This window comes from Tigriopus californicus, chromosome 9 (assembly GCF_007210705.1).
Source record: "Tigriopus californicus strain San Diego chromosome 9, Tcal_SD_v2.1, whole genome shotgun sequence".
Taxonomy (NCBI): Eukaryota; Metazoa; Arthropoda; class Copepoda; order Harpacticoida; family Harpacticidae; genus Tigriopus; species Tigriopus californicus.
Window position 1 is genome coordinate 11538406 of NC_081448.1, and position 19799 is coordinate 11558204.

Sequence of the window (19799 nt, forward strand, 5' to 3'; positions counted from 1 at the left end):
GGTGCTCTTCTTCTCTCGATGTCGGCAGTGATCTTTCGTGTACATGAAAATGGCTAAGACCGACGACGACGATCACCATCGGGAAACCGGAACACGATCGCATCAAATGCCACCCGAAAAGAAGGCTCCGGGCGAAACCGACCCGTCATCATCTACCATCCACCAAACTAGCTATGGCGAGCACGACTTGTACACGCTCTTAGGGGAGAAGGAAAATGATTTGACCTTGGCTGCCGAATTGGGAAAGGCCCTTTTGGAACAAAACGAAGAGCTATCCCGCCAAAATGAGATCATCTCCGAGGACTTTGCATCCAAGCTCGAGGTAAGATTCGTTCTCGAGAGCATTGGCTCGTTTCCGTATTAGTAATCGGAAGCGATTCTGTGAGGTTGAGGGTGTGATATGAATGCGTTTGAGGTCTTAGAAGGCGGTCTAAGGGGCTGATGGCCTATATTTGAACGCTCTGACCATGCTTTAGCTTATTATACAGGGTAGGAAAGTGATTTGGCCATCAGATCTACATGTTATTAAATCGATATTTTCCTGGTGTCTGTCCTTGGATGATTGCAGTACGTACTGACTAACACTGTTAGGTGCTATGTTAACTTGAAACGTTGTCCCATATTCATGAAAAAAAACACATTGCTGCCAACCAGTCACAACAGTCTCATCGATTTTTGCTAGTTATTTGCATTGAAGCAGATTCTACACTTGTAAACGTAAAAGTACATGGCTTATGACTTAATGAAAATGATTTGGGAATTGAGGAATCTTGAGCGAAAATAAGGCTAGAGGCGACGCAGAGAAATAGCAACGGGCAAAAACCTCTCACTCCCACACCCAAGCGATTGATAACGATGCTAGAAAGTTTTTGAATGCGTTAAAATCCAGTTTTCCAACATTGGGCAAACCCACATGGAAATTCGTTGTTTATCGAGGCCAAATATCAACCCATTCAACACCATTGACAAGGCTTATGCTCCCACCCAAAGCAAAAATCGAAACAACCGTGAACCATATGATTTAATTACAGAAAATCCAGGTCAAAAGGACAATTTACTGTCGTGCATTGTTCACAAGGTGATGACCAAAAATAATGTGATCTAACGTTCATGTGAATTCCATATAATCCGTCTTTTTGTGGCGAAGCAGCCACAGTTTTGGTTTTGGCTCTCATTTGCTATGCATTCAAAACAATTCCCGCAATCATGACGAAGGACGTCGTCATATTTTATACATGGCAACCTCGCTCGAATTTTTTGACTTCGATTCTTGATTGGAATAGCCTGAAATGCTCATCACACACGAGTTATTAATATCACACGTTGAATCTTCCATATATAATCAATGCTTTTTCAAACCGGATTCATTCTCCGAGGTTAGTGTCTGATAACAAGAATTTAAAGGGGGATGGGAGGGAGATGAAAGTCGATTATATGGATGTTTGCCGAGATGATCCATGACGAGATCAGAGGGAGAGAGAAAACTTGACTTTGGGTATTCAGTTCGTACGTACTACTTTTTTCACTACTCACACATCATCGTGCAGAACAATGCACATTCATCGCGCAATCAGGAATCAGAAGGAAATTCCATTCCAATCATCCAATGGCATCCTGAAGAACAAAAGACGAGAAACGAACCCCACTTCTTTTTCAAATCGATGCAGACAATGTCCAAAAATGAAGGTCTTGACGTTTCTCCATTTGACAATTAGATCGCTGAGTGTCCTTGGACTATTTGAGACACACTAAAAGCGTATGATAAGAGCGGGTTGTCTAATGTTTAGCTAATGTTTCACCGAGTCTCGAGCACTCTGAAAGGCACTCTTTACATTTTTTTTGTAGTTAATCCTTAGTTTTGAGATACAGACCACAAAGATGTTTCTTGGGAAAGAGTGGCATTTTTAAAAGAAATCCGAACACTCGTGCAAACCACAGACTTTTTACCTCTCATACCAAGCTATCAGAGTTTGTTTAGCTTTCACAAGGCGATTGCGCTTAATTTTCGCCTAACCCTAAAAGGGTCCTCGCAACCTTTTAAGCCGCATCCCAGTAAATGTGTACTATTGAGATCACCCTGCAACAAGTAACAAATCCTATGCTTGACCTTTTCGGCGACCTTCAAGTCGCTCGTTACGCCTTTTTGCTTCAGAAATGATGCGAAATGAAAATTGCCTAAGTAGCTCATATGATCTTCCAAGATCTCCTTGGACTTGGCTCAAATTTGCATTTGACTTCATGCTTCAGAGTATTCTCTCTGGCGATGGCGCGCTTGGCCATGAGGAAATGAAGGCACAGACGTTGTTGACATATTTCATGGTTTAAGGTTAATGAATCAGGGTGACGGTTTTCTTGAAAGATTTAAAAGTTTGTCTTGGTCCTTCACCGATCGTGTCGTTGTTGACAAAAAGAAAATCACAGTCGAAAAAAGCACCCAAGAAGGTCATATGGTTGGAAATGCCGAATTGTTGAACAATAACGCACATTCCTTGACATCTTTCTGTCATGGCATAACTTCAACATTCATTATCCGCAAGAAGCTTTTCCTCTTTGCACGACCAAAACCGATATTGCCATTCTTACAAGCATGGCTGAGCTTACAGTTTTACGTAATCTCTTGCAAGGCATCAAATATATCTGGACTGAACTCAATGATACGATATTTCCATTTACAATGATCATCTGTACAGCTTGGTTCAAGAAAAATCTCATTGGACTCGACAGTCAAAGCGAGAGGTCCTATTTGGGGCTCCAGTAAGTGTGGCTTTAGCTTCGCTCCATTTGGCATCACTAACTCAGGAGAAATGGCACACGTGCGACGAGGTCTCCTTCGATATCAGGATGGTTTTTCTATTTACTAGGCCATGAAGACATCAGTTACATGATTATTAGGACGACCTGGACAGTCCGTAAAGACTCCTGTTGGTGTTCGTTCAATTTTATGGTCGGGTTGCATTTCTTTCTCTCCTTTTTTCTGCCAAAAAAGTCATCTCCAATGGTGAAGTTTCATTCGACAACGGATAGAAAACGATGATGGTCTTAATCAGACTTTCCTGCTGTCCGAGATACAAAACAGTTCACCTTCCTGTGATCATTTCTAGTTCAGCCATCGAATCGTTGAAGGTCGTTTGCCTTAAATGGAGAAAAGATTGCGAAAAGATCTCTGTGGAAATATACGCTCTATAAATCATGGTTTACTTGTGAATGAATGAGTTACGACTTGAGATTTTGATCGACTTTCTCAAAATATTGCCTTTCAATTGGGCTCATTACAGGATGATTGTTAAGCAATGCTTCTATCGGGATCAGTATCTCACCTCAAGCATTTCATTTGATAGCTTGACGCTCAACGATTAATTATGAGCAACTGAGGATGTGTCGGAATCGATGGAATAAAAGTGATTTAATTCTCAACTTAATCAAGCCAACCATGCATGGCGCATGAAGTCGATAATAACATCCGAAGTGCTCTCTTTTTAGTCTAACAAAAAAAAATGGAATGAGCATCGCGAAAGATGAGATGCGTTTTACATGACATTTAATAATACTCTTTCCCGGTACACATTAATCAAGTCAAAGATGTCGAGGTGGATAGCTCCCAAAGCACTGTAAAAACCAAGGACCTTGTTTTCATTCATGGCAACCTCAAAAGATGAATGCAAACTTGCCACTGACATGTCTCGTGACAGATGACTCAAAACCCAATGTAGACCGCCAAATTGGATTGCCTCTATCCCTTTTGTGACACCGGGGGATGAATCCCATTTTCCCATGAACTACAGATACAGGGCGTCAAGGCTTTCAGGCAAGCTATAAAGCCGCTCCCAATAGCAAATTCATCACAAGACAAAGAATATTCAATGAATATAACAAACAACGCGATGACGTAATATCTATCTCTTGGTCCCTTCATCGTCATTACCAGCAATTAAAAGGCAGGCCGCCTCGTTTGATTGAGGCTTCGATGCTTGAAAGTCTCTTCCAGCTCCACCAAAGATCGATCTCACTATCAGCTTGTCACGTGGGATGGAGACCATGATGGTAGGTAGAAGGTAGCGTTGTTTGAAATTTGAATGAAGGTAGACAACCAACCAAGTTGAAGTAGTAGAGATGTTGGTAACAGACGAGAAGTAGGCATCTACTTATAAAACGGAGCATTTTTACGCCCGATCTCGGTTCAGGTTAGACCGCAATAGAACTCAATGGGAGGAGGCAAGCGATGATTCTCTTTCATCATACATTAAGATATCATCTCGTCAGTTCAGACAAGACACGAGTAAATAGGATTCATTCAAGACAATTGCTAACCATGACCACCTAGGATAGGTTCGGCAGGGAAAAACTCTGGTGTTAAAGAGAACCACGGATCCATAACGCTGGCTGGTGTATGGTTGGTCCGAGTGAGGCATTATCATTGTAGCATATCGCACACACTAATTTATTGATGTGTCAAACCACACTGAATGAACCAGGTGCTCGTAGGCGGGCGGTAAGAAGTTGCGAAACTGAGAGTGCACCCTGTACTGTGGAATAGACCAAGTAGGCTATTGTTCGAGAAAAGGGCAGAAAGCTTGGAATTCTGCCATGATTGCCACTTTGCCAGTTTGCCAGTTTCAGTGGGGTTTTGTTCTTTTTGAGAGAGTTGAACGCTCGCAAAGATCGAGCGAGTACAAGAACGACAATAACCTTTGGATTGGTCGTCGATGTTGCACGTACGTAGGTTAAATGCTGCATAACAGTATTTACATTCGTCTGTCCAGTCATTCTAAGGTTGGCTTTGTGTGTACTTAACTCATTAGTTCTGCAAGTTTTGGCCAATTATAAGCCATAAAAGATGGTACATCTGCGGTTCAATTCAATGCAAGAGGATTCAATTGGCAGTTGAACTGCTTTATCAGCACACATCACTTCCTCATATGGCCATGTACGAATTAACTAAGACGAACCTTTTTGTCATCATTTGTTTTGAACAGTTTTACATTAGGACGTCGGAATGAGACTTAAACTGTGGCGCCTGAGAAGGCGACGATTTTTCAATGAGACATGTAAATGACGAGGAATGATCACCTTGCTCACATGGGAACCAAGCAACCTGAAAATATGCAATTCAGTTCTGTCTTTTTTATTTGAAATTAGCTGAACGAGTGGATCGTTCAGTAAATCACCAACATCTGGTTGGACCATCATAATCGAATGGAATCATTAAAGCCAGTCGGCCAGTCTTCTCTCTAAGGGCCACCAAGTTGAGAATTAGGCCACAAGAACGATTCACCCCTAATAGCAGTATTATCCAAAAATCAGCAATTAAATAAAGGCTTGCCTCAGTCTCATTTATTAAAATGTAAATTCATTGATCTGAAAGAATGAGGTCAAGTGCAAGCGGTCATTAAAGCTTGGCCCGCTTGAAATTTGATCAACTTAAAGCGTGGCTTCGATATGTCACATTATGCAAGAATTGAGAAACATGTCACATTTTCACGGTCGAAAATCTGGCTAATAGACAAAAGTCATGCTCCCCTTGTTCATACCTGTGATAGCATTAATGTACTGTACTCCTCAGTACTAGAATAAGCAATAGATGGTGTTCTATGCAAAAGGGGCCTCAGTCCGCATTGCTGGTGGGAAAATCACGTCAAATATTTCCAAATAAGCCCATCCCAGATTGTGCATATGTAGGTGAGTGACGAACCAGCACAATTACGCCCCCTAATATACAGTGTCTAATTGTGTCCTCCAAGAGCAGGATCATTTTTTCTGGTTGCATATGAATGCACCAAAAGAACAAAGAAACGTTAGAAAAACTTGACCTATTTTGATGTTCAGGCCTTGGTCTATATCTTCAATTACTTTCACAACGGCACATACAAAGGCCGTCAATTGCATTCCAGACGCCAGCAACCCTGATTTTTGATCGTAGATAAATGCCCCTAGCATGCTGCATTTGAACTGGCCCAGTTCTTTTTTTTGGCTTAGGAATCGATTTCCTTCCAATTTGGGTGTTGGAAATGATGACAAACGCATCCTGTTGCTAAAAATTTCACTTCCACCCCTCGTTCGTCTCTTGGCGCCCCTCGGGAAAAGTTTTCTCACTTTGGAATGGATCCGAGAGGCATTGATTTGAACAGCGTTGTTTATATGAATCTTGCCTTACGTAAGGAGGATGATGATTACTTGAAAAGCTCTCTGAATGTCATTGGATTTCCTGCGCTCGAGGACTGACCTTCAATTTCGAGATGACTCTCATGAAATCTATACAGCTCATTTAAGCTTGGAAGAGGGCCAGTGCGACCAATTGAACACCGCCACGACCATCTTTCATGAAAATGTCACTAAGACAACGCAATTAGTGACGAAAATAGCGTCACCCTTCTCGAAGGATCCATGACGTCAACGGGTGTGAGACTGGTATCAATGAAGAATCAAAGATAAAATGCCAAAACAGTCGTGACTTTGCTATCAAAACCCACCTCTTGAGGAAAAGAAATATTCTGCCATTTTGGCCACTGGTTTCAAAGTTATGCATGAACATGGAAGGAGTCTTTGTATGCAAATGTCACTGAGCAACAATCCAAGTGCACAAAACTTATAATACAATTCGCGATGGTCAAGAAGCTTCTAAGGTGAAGGAGAATTCTTTTACATCCTTGGTCTAGTGTTCATAATGTTATCGTAAGATCTGAACCATAACGCTGTTACGCAATGGTTGACAAATTAATCATTTTACTATCCAAAACCTCTGATGAAAACTAAAATCGATAGCAGGTTCCATCAACGCACACCACCTCCACTGAAAAAAATATTGAAAGAAAAAGTTCCGGCTCCATAGGAAGGCAATTCCGCTCAGTTTTCTTTCGCCATATTCTTCCATATTGTACGTGCTCGTACACATGCAAAGTCTGGCCTCACAAAAGCCAATCACTCGTGCCAACTTCCTGAATGATCGAACCGCTGTAAATGAATTATCAGAGCAGTCTCTCGTGAATGAGCGCGAAATCTTACACATTTTCAAACATTCAATGCCAAATCCAAAGCCACAAAGGAAATGAGACGTGATCGCAAATCACAGAGCCCCGTCAAATGTAACGCGGTTCTTTGGCATGCATGTATAGATTAATCGCTAAATAGCTTCTGAGGATCGAGAATCGCTAGTCAACTTACCACGTCAATAGCCTCAGCACGAGTTTTGTCATCCATTTCATTTCCATCCACGATACGAGCCTCATCCAGTCAAGCTTGCTTCCGCCTGAAAATCTGAAAATAGTGCTCCCCCCCCTGATTCGAGTACTTTCAAAGATGAAAAACCTTAACCACATTACATAACAATATTTCCTGGATTATGGAGCTCTTCGTATTTGTACTACGTTATGTGTGCTGAAAGCAGACTGGCCGGCCACATACAGGTACAGAAAGTATTAGTACGGTTCTTTGATATCCAAACGAGTGAGGTTCAATGAAGCTCAAGAATCAACCATCGTCAATGGTCCAATTACTGGCTAACCATACGTATATGTGTGTGTTTCATACTCGACTTTGACTTGGTTGTCGACTTGAGTTGGTCTTCTGTTTTGTGGCTTGGTTAGCTATGATTGATCCATGACTGAAATCTGGTACAGATTTAGGAGAATCCAGTCAGTCAGGAAATGGGAAGTAGTTCATACTTGGATTGTTGATGCCCGGTGAAACCAATCGACCAACCAAGAACTTCCCCCGTCAAGAAAATTCAGTCATCCGTTCAAATATGGCATGCAAAGCTCAATTTGGACGAGAAAATCCTCAATCACCCCTCAATTCAAAAAACCATCATCCATAGCAGTACAGTTTTCTCAACTTTCAACTACGTACGTACGAACAATTGAACAAAGGGCTTTCTGTGGAACCGGCACTTCTGGACTTGACCACATTGAGCACAAAGAAGTTTCGTTACATGATTATTCGGACTCCACAATTCAAGCCAGACGATCATTCACCACGTGCTTTTTTGTATCCCATCGTCTTTGTTGATATAATTACCAGAAGCAATCGGTTTTTCCTGTCTAAAAAAAGTTACTCCTCTTATCAAACGATACTTTACTTCCACTCGAAATTAAAACAAGGAAAACATTGATTAAGTATACCTTATAAAGTAGCAATAAAAATATTCGCCTGACCTGAGCCATGAAGTGCACACCATCATCATCATCCAATTTGCATACGTTTTTGTGGAATAAAAGGCGAGGCTTGAAAAGTTTAACCTGACACAATAATTGATGTAATTTTAGGACGACACTTGTATTCCTACTTGGCGTGCCAAGCGCAGGAGTAGCACACGTGCATGAATGAGCTTTTGCTGCGCTGTTTTGGTGTGCTTTCGTCAAAAGGCTCCAAGTCCGAAATGCCAAAGACCAACATGCAATCTTGTTTTGTCCTTGTTTTTTTCATAACAAAAGTTTGCCTCCCCTAATGCATCCACGGGGTTTGGGTTGGAATTTTCAGAACACGCCAAGCACGCGAGACCCGCCGATTATTGTATTGAATCCTTTGGTCGACCAATGAATTTTGCCTTTCTTGAAGCTTTTGCAGCCATTACGGACACCAGAACAGTGAACTGACTATTTTTGGGTTGTAAAAGAACAGCAAAGTAATGCTAGGAAAAACAGCGATGGAGATTGGAGAACGACGGAACAAGCGGCGGATGTGCCAGATTTAATTAAAGGTGATCAGTTTCTTGAGAAAGCCCGATGAGAAGTGGTTCTTCCATGTGAGCTTCCGTTTTCCCCCGCACAACGGGAGGAGGCGTTGCTTAACAATTGGTTTCCAGGAGGAAGAGCCAACAAATTAATTAGATCGATCCAACACTCGAATCATGGATGATCATGGTGCGAACTTGCATCTCAGGTTGTTGTCTTGCTTGTCTTTTGCACTTTTCCTCCTTCTTTACTCTGTCTCTCTCTCCGTGTGTCTCCCTCCTTCTTCCTTCGCTCACTCCAATTCCAGATTAGAACAACGGCCAAAATCCGGGTGGAACAAGAAAAAGTTCCGTTTCTCCTTTCGCGATCTTTCTTGCTTTAATGTGTTTCTCGGCGAATGCCAAGTTCAGTCTTGATTAAGAGCATTGGAACGCAGACCCGAGTTTCCACATTGATATTGTCATTTTTTTAAGTCAACATCAGTTGTAATGGCACTTGGATTCTCTAGAGACATATTGGATGACCAGGATTTAGTAAGTAGCTTGCGACAAAGGGTGTCGAAGGCTCTGTAGTTGACTTAGAAAAAGATTGATGGCCTGTTATGTTGGACCTGTTCCATATCTGTATCTCCCCCTCGTTGAGCCAAAAAAAGAAACGCGGAAAGTGTCGTTACTTTCTGGTTGATCACCACAGCACATCTGAAACCGGAATTGCTTCATGACTCACTCTAAGGTTAACAATTAGAGAGTGTTTGCTGGATTAGAAAAAGCCCTTAACTCTCAAATTAGTGGTTTTGGAACTTCTTTCGTTGTGGAAAGTCCATGTGGGCTGCCGACTCGCCCACCAGAGGTGGCTAAAAGAAAGTTCCGAGTTCCAAAGTCATTGCAAAAAATTGGACGAGTTAAGGAGCCTCTTCAACTGGGGCTCAAGTCCTACTCCAAGTTCTCTTGCCCTCATAATCTTACGACTCGGGAACTTTTCCTCCAAGTGTAGGAAATCTGGGGAGGACACATTCTTGAACATTTGAAACGCTTTGATGGTTTACGATCTCTGTCACACTAGTAACGACTTGTTCTTTGGTAACTGGTTCCAAATAATGGATCCATGACCTTGCTGCTGCCTCCTGCTCCTCCTCTCGCTTCAATTCTCAGGTCAAGGGTTGTTATGGATACCTTGGACAACTGTGTTTGACATCCTTGGCACCATTGATCCTTCCAAATAAATGGGCCCATTCTTTCAAATGACCTCTGTGCTCTGGATTTTAAGGACATTGGCTGACTTGTCCCTGTTTGGCCTTAGAGCATGTTTTTGCTTCGAACTCCCCAAGAGACATAAATCGGTCTCGCTGACGAGAAATCATCAACCCGGGGGTTGTAATGTGGTGCCAAGAGCAATTAGTTCCTGGCGAGAATTATTACCTGACAAATTCTAGACGTCTGTAAGTCCGTAGATGTGTAAATGCATTATAAGCCAGTGCAGTGCTGGGATAATCAGGGGCAAACCGATTCAAATTTCCAATTACCTTATCGAGGTTGCATCAAAGGGTGCTCAATTATTCCTTTTCACTTGACCTCACTTCCACATTTGCATTCACTTCCTCATCAACGAGGCCAAATGCAACGCTCCTTCCGTTACGCTAATTATATTGGCTTCTCAACAGTGTTGCCGTTATTTCCGCTCTTGCGGATCAGTAACTACTTATGGCGAGTTCTTTGTCGTTTGGTTCATTCTCGTTCTGTTTGACCTTTTCTCTTTATCCTTTATAGTCAGACCATTGTCAAGCGTATAATGGCTTTAGAGGACAATCTCATTCATGCTCATTGTCCATTGAGGTCGGGGGACTCCGAAATGAGGTCGTCTTCATGAACGAAATGAAAATCAGCCCAACCCTTCGTTCTAGGCCTGAGGATGAGAAAGAGTGCCATCCTTTAGGCACAAGATGATGTAAACGCAGTCTTGAAACCACATATCTTCGTGAACCGTCAAGAGATTGGCAGATATGTCATCAATTCTTTGCAGAACTCTCAACGATTGTTGTCAACAGTGACCTGCAAAGTAGAGATTTAGCCAAATATCATTGGTTTGTTTCTCCTCAGTCCGTCAATTTTGTTAGTTGCACTGACTCGAGCCAAAGTTGCACTGACTCGAGCCAAAAAAACAGATAACATAACTGCCCCATAGATTAGGATTAGTCCAGTTAATGTGACCATGACTGATCATTAGGAACCAAATCATTTAGTATTATCTGTCATTCACATTTGATAGTTCAAACCTTGTACTCTCCTCTCAGAAGGCATATCAAAGTCTAATACATTGCCCGACCACCATTCTTGTCGGAAAGAAAGGCCGACGATGTCGTCCTTTCCTCATTCGAAGCTTGTTCCATTAGTCATCTAATTTTCCATATATCATGATCCCATTAGGAAATAAGCATGCAATATATTCACCTTTAGGATCCGGTCCTTTTCCGGGATAAGCAATCTTCTAACCAGTGCAGTCTTCACGAGAGTCAATCTTGGCCTCATTTTACAGGGAGGGAAGAAATTTTTGAATGGTGAAATACACTTAATGGGGAATTCAGGAAGTTCCATGTTTGTTGGTCGTAGAGCTATCGTGTGTACCCTTGTACGTTCAAATACTTGGGTTTCTCTTTTTACACATTTGTTATTGGGTACTTCTATAACACACTGTAACAAAATCATATTTCCTTGGACCCTTTGGAGTTTCTCATTAAAACTCACATCAAGCCTCGAGGGCAATGGGTTGGAATTGTTGAACATAATTCTGCAATGTGAAGGATCCCGTGAACGAAAGTTTTCCTCTGTGTACTTATTAGAGACCCTGTGTGATGCCGTTATGAATACGAGTACTCGTATTTTAATAAATACTTCCCTAACCTTGCACATCCCAAAGAGGCTGAACTACCTCGGGAATATCTATGCGACAAATATTAGCTAACACCAAATCGCATTCATGTCAATCGATCGTACGAACAAAGTGCTGTACGTCCGTTTGTACGGGGTACACACGCTCCAGCAAGTTATCTAATCAAACATCTATATGCAATTCGTTCCTTCGTAAACCAATTACAAAGTTACGCAAACCATAATGCAATGGATACTCAGAGGTGTATTGGTAAAAAGTTAGTACTTTCTATTTGATGGTGCCAATTGCATAGCACGAGCTGTGAGTTGTGGGAGGATACAAGCATGAAATTGATTAGTCCAATTCCGCGTTTCCATGATGTTCATAACGTACCTTTCGGTTTCCCTTGGTCCTGGATACCACCTGATCCTTTTGAATGTGTTGCAAGAAGAAGTCCGAACTTTCATTGGAAATCTCTCCCTCTCCTTCTTTGTTTCAGCAATTGGAGCAAGATAGATACCGTCTTAAGCTTCAGATCGAAGTTATGGAGGAGGAATATGAACAAAGGATCTCGGATCTCCAGACAGACCTCAACAAGATCCGAGCCGCTCTCCAGGAAGCTGAACACCACCATCGCACTACCGAACGCGAGCGCTCCGGATTGATTGGTCAACTCACGGAGCAAAATCAAAGACTGACCTCTGAGCTCAAGGAGGCGGGAAAACGGGAGGAAGAGCTTCAAAAAAGGCTCCAAGAGCTTCGATCTCAAGTCAATGACAAACGGGTTACCATGCAGGACCATGTCAATCACCTCGAGACCCTAAAAGACGAGGTAAGCCAACTTGGGATAAGTTTTTTGTCGAACAATTGTTTGGAAGGAGAATCAATTTCTGTCCGTGCCGGTTTCCGATATTCTTACCTGCACCAGGCAGTCGGAGCTTAAAGCTAACCAAGTCTTGGGCGAGAAAAAGGTAATCTCGTTCCAAGAAGGCGTAAAATCCATTTGTTATTGGTTCTGTCATCGATATTATTGCATGATATCTCCCCTCGATCTTGTTCCATTTCTTTGGGTCTTTGACCGCGAGGAACGACCACGAGGAAAGTGACTGCTCAGTCCCCGTGCTCACCGTTTGTAGCCGCTGAACGCACCCAAGTCCCGACGTGCCCTTTGACTCTTTCCCCTCTTGGCCTTTTGTAGGCCAGATGATGATATTTGGGATCTCTCAAAGCTCATATCCATTCATGAGGTCCTATTTTTACGTCTCTATCATTTCCAACCTTTTGAAGGTCTCGCAGAGGTCTCAGGAACTCATAATAGGAGACCTGGCACGAGAAAGGGTATAAAAATGGAAAGCAATTGGAGGGAAGTCATTGTGATTACCACGCACCTCCCTACCCAATGGCTTCGTCTGCCCTTGGGACTCGACCGGGGCAATTGGAAACTTGGCTTGTGGCTCTTCTAAAAATGTACAGGACCTCAAGCAAGCCTTTGTGGCCGCAATCTCGTTTGCATTTGACCTTCATGTAACTCACTTCAAGGGTAAACCCTAAGACTATATGGTAAACCTCACAAAAAAACGAACAACCACCCTTTTTGGCAGATTTGACCCATTCGCATCTAAATTGGCAACACTTGGTCTTATACTAGCTGCCATAATCTAGTTAACTTCTTCCGTTCATCGACTGATTGGCGCCTTCTTCTCATGTTCAGATCAACTTGGTGACTCAAAGGAAGCAAAATCTGGAGGAGCGGATATCGGAATTAGTGGGTGAACGTTCCATTCTTTCCGGCGATTTGGACGAGACCTCCGAGAGGGTTCTGTCTCTGGAACGACAGAACAGAGAGCAAGACAATCAGGTGAGCAGCACGACCCCTTTTTTCCCTTTGAAGTAAGTAAGCAAGCAAGCAAGTTATCACTCGATGCTTGGTAAAAGCACTTACAGAGGCGAGAATTGATGATTGGGCCGACGAGGGCGTCCGGTCGACCATCGTTCCTATTCCTCTTCGATCCTGTCAAAAGTCCATAGTTTGAATGCCACTTGTCCCCTTGGACTCACAAGTCGTTCTTTCTTTCTTCCTTCCTTTCTCTCTTTCTTTCTTTCTTTTCTTTCTCTCCTTCCTTCTCTCTTTCTCCTCCCTTTTGCCCCCGCCCCCCGACTACCTACTCTACCTTCAATCTCTTTCACGGAGCGGGTGTCCAAGTGGTTGGTGGTTCTTGCTAAGTGTCGTCCCCCCTCCACGTCCATAAGTCAAGGATGGCCCCCAAACCTGAGCTTTTAGGGGCGGTAAAAGCCTTTTTTTATTAGAGACGTCATTCTCTTTGGCTCTCAAGTGGCCTTGTGATCTTGGTTCCATGGTTCCATCGCTCGATGAAAATTCGTCATTTATAGTTATTTCGAAGAGGAACCCGTTGTTGACTAGCTGGGTATAGGACCCTATTCCTCCCTTTGGCTTGGCCATCGCACAGATAGTAGTGGCAGACAACAAGCCAATTGGCAAGAATGACGACAACCTCGAAGGCTTGCCAAACTTCTTACCATTGAGGCCATTAACATGAACCTCTTAAAGACCTGGGTCTCCTTCCGTTCACGCACCGTCCAATAGTGTAATAGAGCGATATCTCTCCCAACCAAAAGGTTTTAAATTCAGACATCCGGAGCTGTCCAACCCTTATTTATCACTACGCAATATCCTGGATCAAACCAAGAAGCATTCCCCTCATCTGGGAGACAATTTATTATTGGACCTAATTTCCTCTCCGTCCCCCTTTTCAACCAAGATATGGCTTCCAGTTTTAACCATCGCCGCCTTTTCAGCCTTATTCATGAACCTACCAACGAGATTCAGAAAACACAATCCCTTTTTTTATTGCTTTCACTAAGCCGACATTGTGTTTTACAGCTCCGGAATAATCATCGTGTCATGACTGAGTTGGAATCGAAAAATCAAAATCTCTCCGAACGATTGGAATCTCTATCGCGAAGCTACTCTTCGACCACTTCATCTCATATGTCCTCGGGCTCGGGTGGACAGACGTCCCTTTTGAATGAACTAGAAAATTCCGAGAATTTTCTTCCTTATGGAACAGGATCAGGAGGGAGACGGTAAGAAAGAGGTCATAAACAACCGAAGAAAGAGGGGTAGGGGCCTGGTGGGTTGCCAGATGAAGCGGTATTCGCCTCAATTTCCTGGAAAACGCGGGGTTCGAAACCATATGAATCATTTGACTGAGCAATTCCCTGCTGTTGAATTCGACTGAAGTCAACCATAGATCACTTCCGCTCGGGCTTTGAACGAGAAAATAGGCAACTACATACATACATCAGCAGCAGCTTGCCCAACAACTAACTAGTCACTGAACGTGACGAACTGCGACGGAAGAAGCACTTGAGATGGATTAACTATCATCATTCTGAAGTCTGCACTTTAGTGAGGACTGCTTTCAAGCTTGACTTTTCACGCTGTCGTGACGTCGTCAAAAGACGGGTAGGCCGGCCTCTTTGAAAAGTCTCTCCACTCATGAGTTTTACGTAATATAGCGATTCAACCATGTGAGTCAGTTGGCAGTTCATCGTCACCATGATGAAGACGACATTGTTCCTCGACCAATACTTTGAAAACCAACCCTTATTTTTCCCTTACAGACGGTGCTCTCAGATTGACGAGGAAGAATTTGAGGAGGATTTCGATGACAGTGAAATGACGTGTATAGATGAGCGGGGTCATCATCTTGTTGACGACATTCATCATGGACATGCGGGCGTTGGAGGTGGAGGTAGAGGGGTCGACGATGAAGACGGAGACAGCGATGATTCCCGAATGAAAGAGGTAGGTTTTCTGACAATTTCTTGGCTCATTGAATGATATATATGCCGATGAATGGCAGTGGGAAGAGGAGGGAGGGTGTCTTTTCTTCAAGAGTGCTAAAGGAATGGGAGAAAACTACGCCAAATGCTAATATCCAAGTCCAAAATCAGTTTTGCGATAAATTTTGCAAATATTTTTCTTTCCACGAACATTTTTGATGAAATGCAGTTCTGTCATCCGCAGCTCAGGGACGAAGTTTTGACGGTCTATCACCAAATCAGGCATCTTTGTTCTGATATTCGCGAGTCGCGTCTCTGTCAACACCATCGGGGAACGACCACGTCCGAACCACCGAGTTCCAGATCTCTTCAAAATTCATCCCAGAGGAAATCCCAGCCGTTGCATGGTCAGAAACGACGAAGGGACTCATCCGATTCCATGCTGACCACGTCAGAGGGAAGTGGTGGAAGTAGTGCGAGTAGCACGTGTTCAGACGACTTGGGTGGCACCAAGGTCCAAGTTTTCACCGTTAAGAACGGATTGCTGACCGAAGCCTTGGCCGACCTTCAGGACCTGATACATGGCTGTCTTTCCTCGGATGCCCCCAACAAACATGCCTTATCGAGGCACGGTGCTCATGATTCTGGTCGTGAATCTGCTATCGACGACGACACCCACTTGGAAATGGAAATCCATAGTACAAATGAGGCCTATGATAAGATGCTCGTTCAAATGAAGACCACCACTGGAAATCTGAAGCGAAAAGATGAGGAGATCAACGAACTTCAGTCCAAGGTATGACACAGATGTGTTTGAGTAAATCGATCGAAGGATGGGAGTAAGGTTATCTTCAGTGCCAAATTCTTGGATACTGGGCCCCTGCTACCATCAAGTTCTTAAGTTTCCCTCATTAGTTTGCTCACGGGAAGGCCCCCTAGCTGGAGGGAGATCCTTTAAACCACCACCTCCCACCAGGGAGAAATCCTCAAAATCCCTTCGCTCACTCACTCAGTCTTTCTCTCCACGATTCCCTCCCTCTCTCCCTCCGTTCCTCCCTCATTGCTTTGATCCTTTCTTTCTGTCTTTCTTTCCCTCCTCCCTTTGGAATAGTTCCAGGGCCAAATGCTAATCTTGATAATCTTCTCCCTTAATTCTCAGCTGTCCATGACCGAGGTCCAATTGAAGAACGCCTGCGAAGAACGCGACAACTTTAAACGCGACCTCGAACACGTCGCCTCAGATGGTGGTCTGAGTAAAGATCAGTTAATACGCAAGGCCTGGGAGGTCCGTGATGCGGCTGTGAAGCGAAAGAATGCGGCTGAAGTGGAATTAGCCAAGGAGAGGATCGGTGTGATGCAGGTTCGTAGACTTGGTTATTCATTTGTTTGCTCCACTGTGCACATTGATCCAAGGATCTCGGGGTCAATCAAGGGGATGGGTCCCACACGCCATGAAGTAGTTAATTTGATAGGTTCACGGATAAATGAATGTTCGCCCGGGGAGTTGGCGAAAACATGCGCTAGAGATCCTAGGAGCCATCCATCAATGGTGGTAATCATCAATCTTGGAAGTTTGCCCCATGAAGAATGCTCAGCGAACTTTTGAAAGTGAATTGGATGGCAATTTGCTCGACCTTGGCCAATCCAAACATTACTGAAGGCTCTGTGGCCGGTACACTATAGTAGTAGCATGTGACGCCTTTGAAGAAGCATTCAAGGAAGTTTGGCCACAAAAAAATCTTGGTTTAGGCAAATGCGTTATTAGCGTGACTCAAAGGCCAGAAACGAAACAACATCCGTCGTTGAGGCTTTTCACTCTCTTTTCACATCAAAGCCACGACTGTTCACAAGATGAACGGAATTTTCTTTCCCTCGCCTTTTTTTCACATTCCATGTTTCAAGAGCAGGACTTCCATTTTTTCCTTCAAACCCAGTTGCGGTGGTTCTTCATACGGCGTTCACTGGGCCGGAGAAGAAGAGGAACTAGAAATGGAACCGAGTCGAGTACCAAGAGCCAAGTCTGCGACCTTGTTTCTAGGCTAATAACTTTTCGTCGAACCTCTTGATAGACTCTTCAATCTCAATTGCCTCAATTGCCTCAAATGCCTTTCCGAGGTGGCTGCATTGTGAAGGTGCTTTGTGGTACTACTCCCTTTGGAGGAGAGACGTGTTTGTTAATAAGTTCCTTTTTCCACCTCGCGTAGAACCAGCTAGAGAAGACTTGCGGGCCTTGTCACTCCCATTGTTCCTCGTATGGGTAGATGTAATTAAGTTCCTCTCCCCCTCGCAGATTTTCAGTTCGATATGGGCCCAACTCCACTTTGAGAGTTGCAACCATGTAGGCGGAGGAGAAGGAAGAAAGAATTGCGAGTAATTTCGCTATCCCCCCCCCCTCTTATGTCCTCATGGCCAAGGAAATCTGGCCAGGGGTTTAATTAATTTCCCTCTCTTGGTTTGTGTCTTCAAGGTCAATTCCCAGCTCTTGGAAGCCATTCAGCAGAAGGTGGAATTATCTCAGCAACTGGATGACTGGAAAACAGACATGGAACTTCTTTTGGAGGGACAGATCAGAGACCGACTGATTGATTCGGAGAGGCGAAGTAAAAACGTTTTCACCACATCGAACTCGAGTGCCCCTAGTCTTTGGAATGGGTCGTCCTCTTCATCATCAACAACCACGGCCAACAACGGGAATTTGGCGGGATCGGCTTCCGGCTCCACAAACGCATCTGTCAGTAGCAGGTTCTTCGGTCTTTTCCAAAGACATTGATAGGCCTCCTCCTTCCTACTTTACTTTGGGTCTCGGCTTCGACCCATCGTTATGATGGATGCCAACGAAATTTCTTCGTCAAGGGTGGGGAAAAAAGTTCGAGGTTCTTTCCAACTTGAAAGTTGTCTCTTTCACTGTGACAACTGGCCTTATTTTTGACTCCAAAACCGTGTGTGGATGAGAGGTGGAATGAACCCAGGCCCCAGGTCCTTTGGAACCCCACCCAACCGGCTGTGATGATCCAGATAACTTTGCCATCTCTCTCTTTAAGTTTGAAAGCGTTTCATTGCCAGTTTCTCTGGATCTTTTTCTACGTCTACACTTAACTTTCGGTGACGGCCACAAAAATCTGGCCTCATCGATGAGTGAGCGGGTTTGATCTTGAATTGACGCCCTCTTTTGTTTTGTTACGTATGTTGTGCCGTTTTTAATACGTCACAACACAAAAAAGTCTTGTTCATTTAGGAACTTCTCTGATCTAGTTGATTCCCTACTAAGATGTCCTCTTGATTTTGACTAACCTCACCTAAAACATACGTTGTTGATGTTTGTCTAAAATATCTGTGATAAATCACCGATCTGTGTCAGTTTGCACTCATGACTTTGTTTACTTCAAACACAAATGACTTCTAACACCATGAAATACTCTCCAATTGAGCATCCAATAAATCTATAATAATGCCATGTACTTGTAAATGCTATTAATCAAATGACCTAGTTTTGGAATAGAGACGGTGCAAAAATTTCCCAATTACCATTTAAGACCCAAAGCCACGGATCTAACCCTAGAATGACGGTAGGGGACAGGTCTATGGACTGTGGTCTGCTCGTTGGCATTTTAGCATGATATTATATCATGCCATTCAGAAACTTTCAGTTGTAGCCTTGCACGCCATTTCGGCGTTGCCTTCACTAATGCCGCTAATTCTCAATGGAACAGGACGGAAAGGCCTTGTGGGCCAAGTTGAGGCAGAAGGAGGGGAGAGTTTGGCTTCCTAAATTATAGGTGCGCTAAAATTGCCCTCCCAAAGGGTTTGGCCAATTGTACTGAGGAAATTCGGCATTTTGATTCAATTCAAAACTTTGCAACAGCTGTCGCAAAGTGTATCCGGTTACCACTTGGCCGAGTCATTCCATGAATTTGAGCTAAAGCCCTCGTTTTGTTTTGTTTGGAACCCTGTACTGGAACTAACGTTCTCCACATCCCCGCCCTCTTGGAATAGTCCGGGTCGACGTTGTTTGTTTTTTATTTTGTCCATGTGGCATAGGGTTCCAAGACGTCTTGCGTTTCATTGCAATGGCACCGTCTCCAAACAAAAGATCTCTCGACCGAATTTTGGCACCAGTTCCGGTGATCTCGCATCACGATATTTGTGATCATGGTGGTGGACGAGGACCCAACGAGCGTAGTGAACAAGGTGATGGGTTATGTCTGGTCCTGGGACTCTTGTCCTATGTACTGCTTTAAGAACCCTTCTATTGTGGAAGACACAAGAGGGAAGGTTTCTCCGAGAAGAAGCCTATTGGTATTTCCATGGCATAACCCATCGCTGCGTACTTCCACTACATTCTTCGTACGATGTGGTCGAGGAAAAAGATCGAGCGGACTTGTCGCGGGTACAAGAGAAGAAAAGGAACCGAGGGTTGCTTGATCTCGTGGGGTCTATTCGAATGCGCTATTCGATCATCTT

The 19799-nt window shown here is 43.6% G+C and overlaps 1 protein-coding gene across 1 annotated transcript; it reads left to right on the forward strand.

Moving 5' to 3' along the window:
• LOC131886359 (bicaudal D-related protein homolog) lies at window positions 1-18796 on the forward strand. The gene is made up of 8 exons (XM_059234657.1): window positions 1-322; window positions 12031-12363; window positions 13243-13389; window positions 14434-14636; window positions 15177-15360; window positions 15583-16134; window positions 16498-16698; window positions 17806-18796. The coding sequence occupies exons 1-8, from the start codon at window positions 44-46 to the stop codon at window positions 18106-18108; spliced, it is 2202 nt and encodes a 733-aa protein (XP_059090640.1). The 5' UTR covers window positions 1-43; the 3' UTR covers window positions 18109-18796.
• Window positions 18797-19799: the final 1003 nt, after the last annotated feature.

Excerpts from the sequence above, each read along its gene's own strand:
- LOC131886359 (XM_059234657.1), top strand. The coding sequence starts at position 44 with ATGAAAATGGCTAAGACCGACGACGACGATCACCATCGGGAAACCGGA. Across the intron at positions 16,135-16,497 it reads TCAACGAACTTCAGTCCAAG|CTGTCCATGACCGAGGTCCA; the intron begins GTATGACACAGA and ends CTTAATTCTCAG. Across the intron at positions 16,699-17,805 it reads AGAGGATCGGTGTGATGCAG|GTCAATTCCCAGCTCTTGGA; the intron begins GTTCGTAGACTT and ends TGTGTCTTCAAG.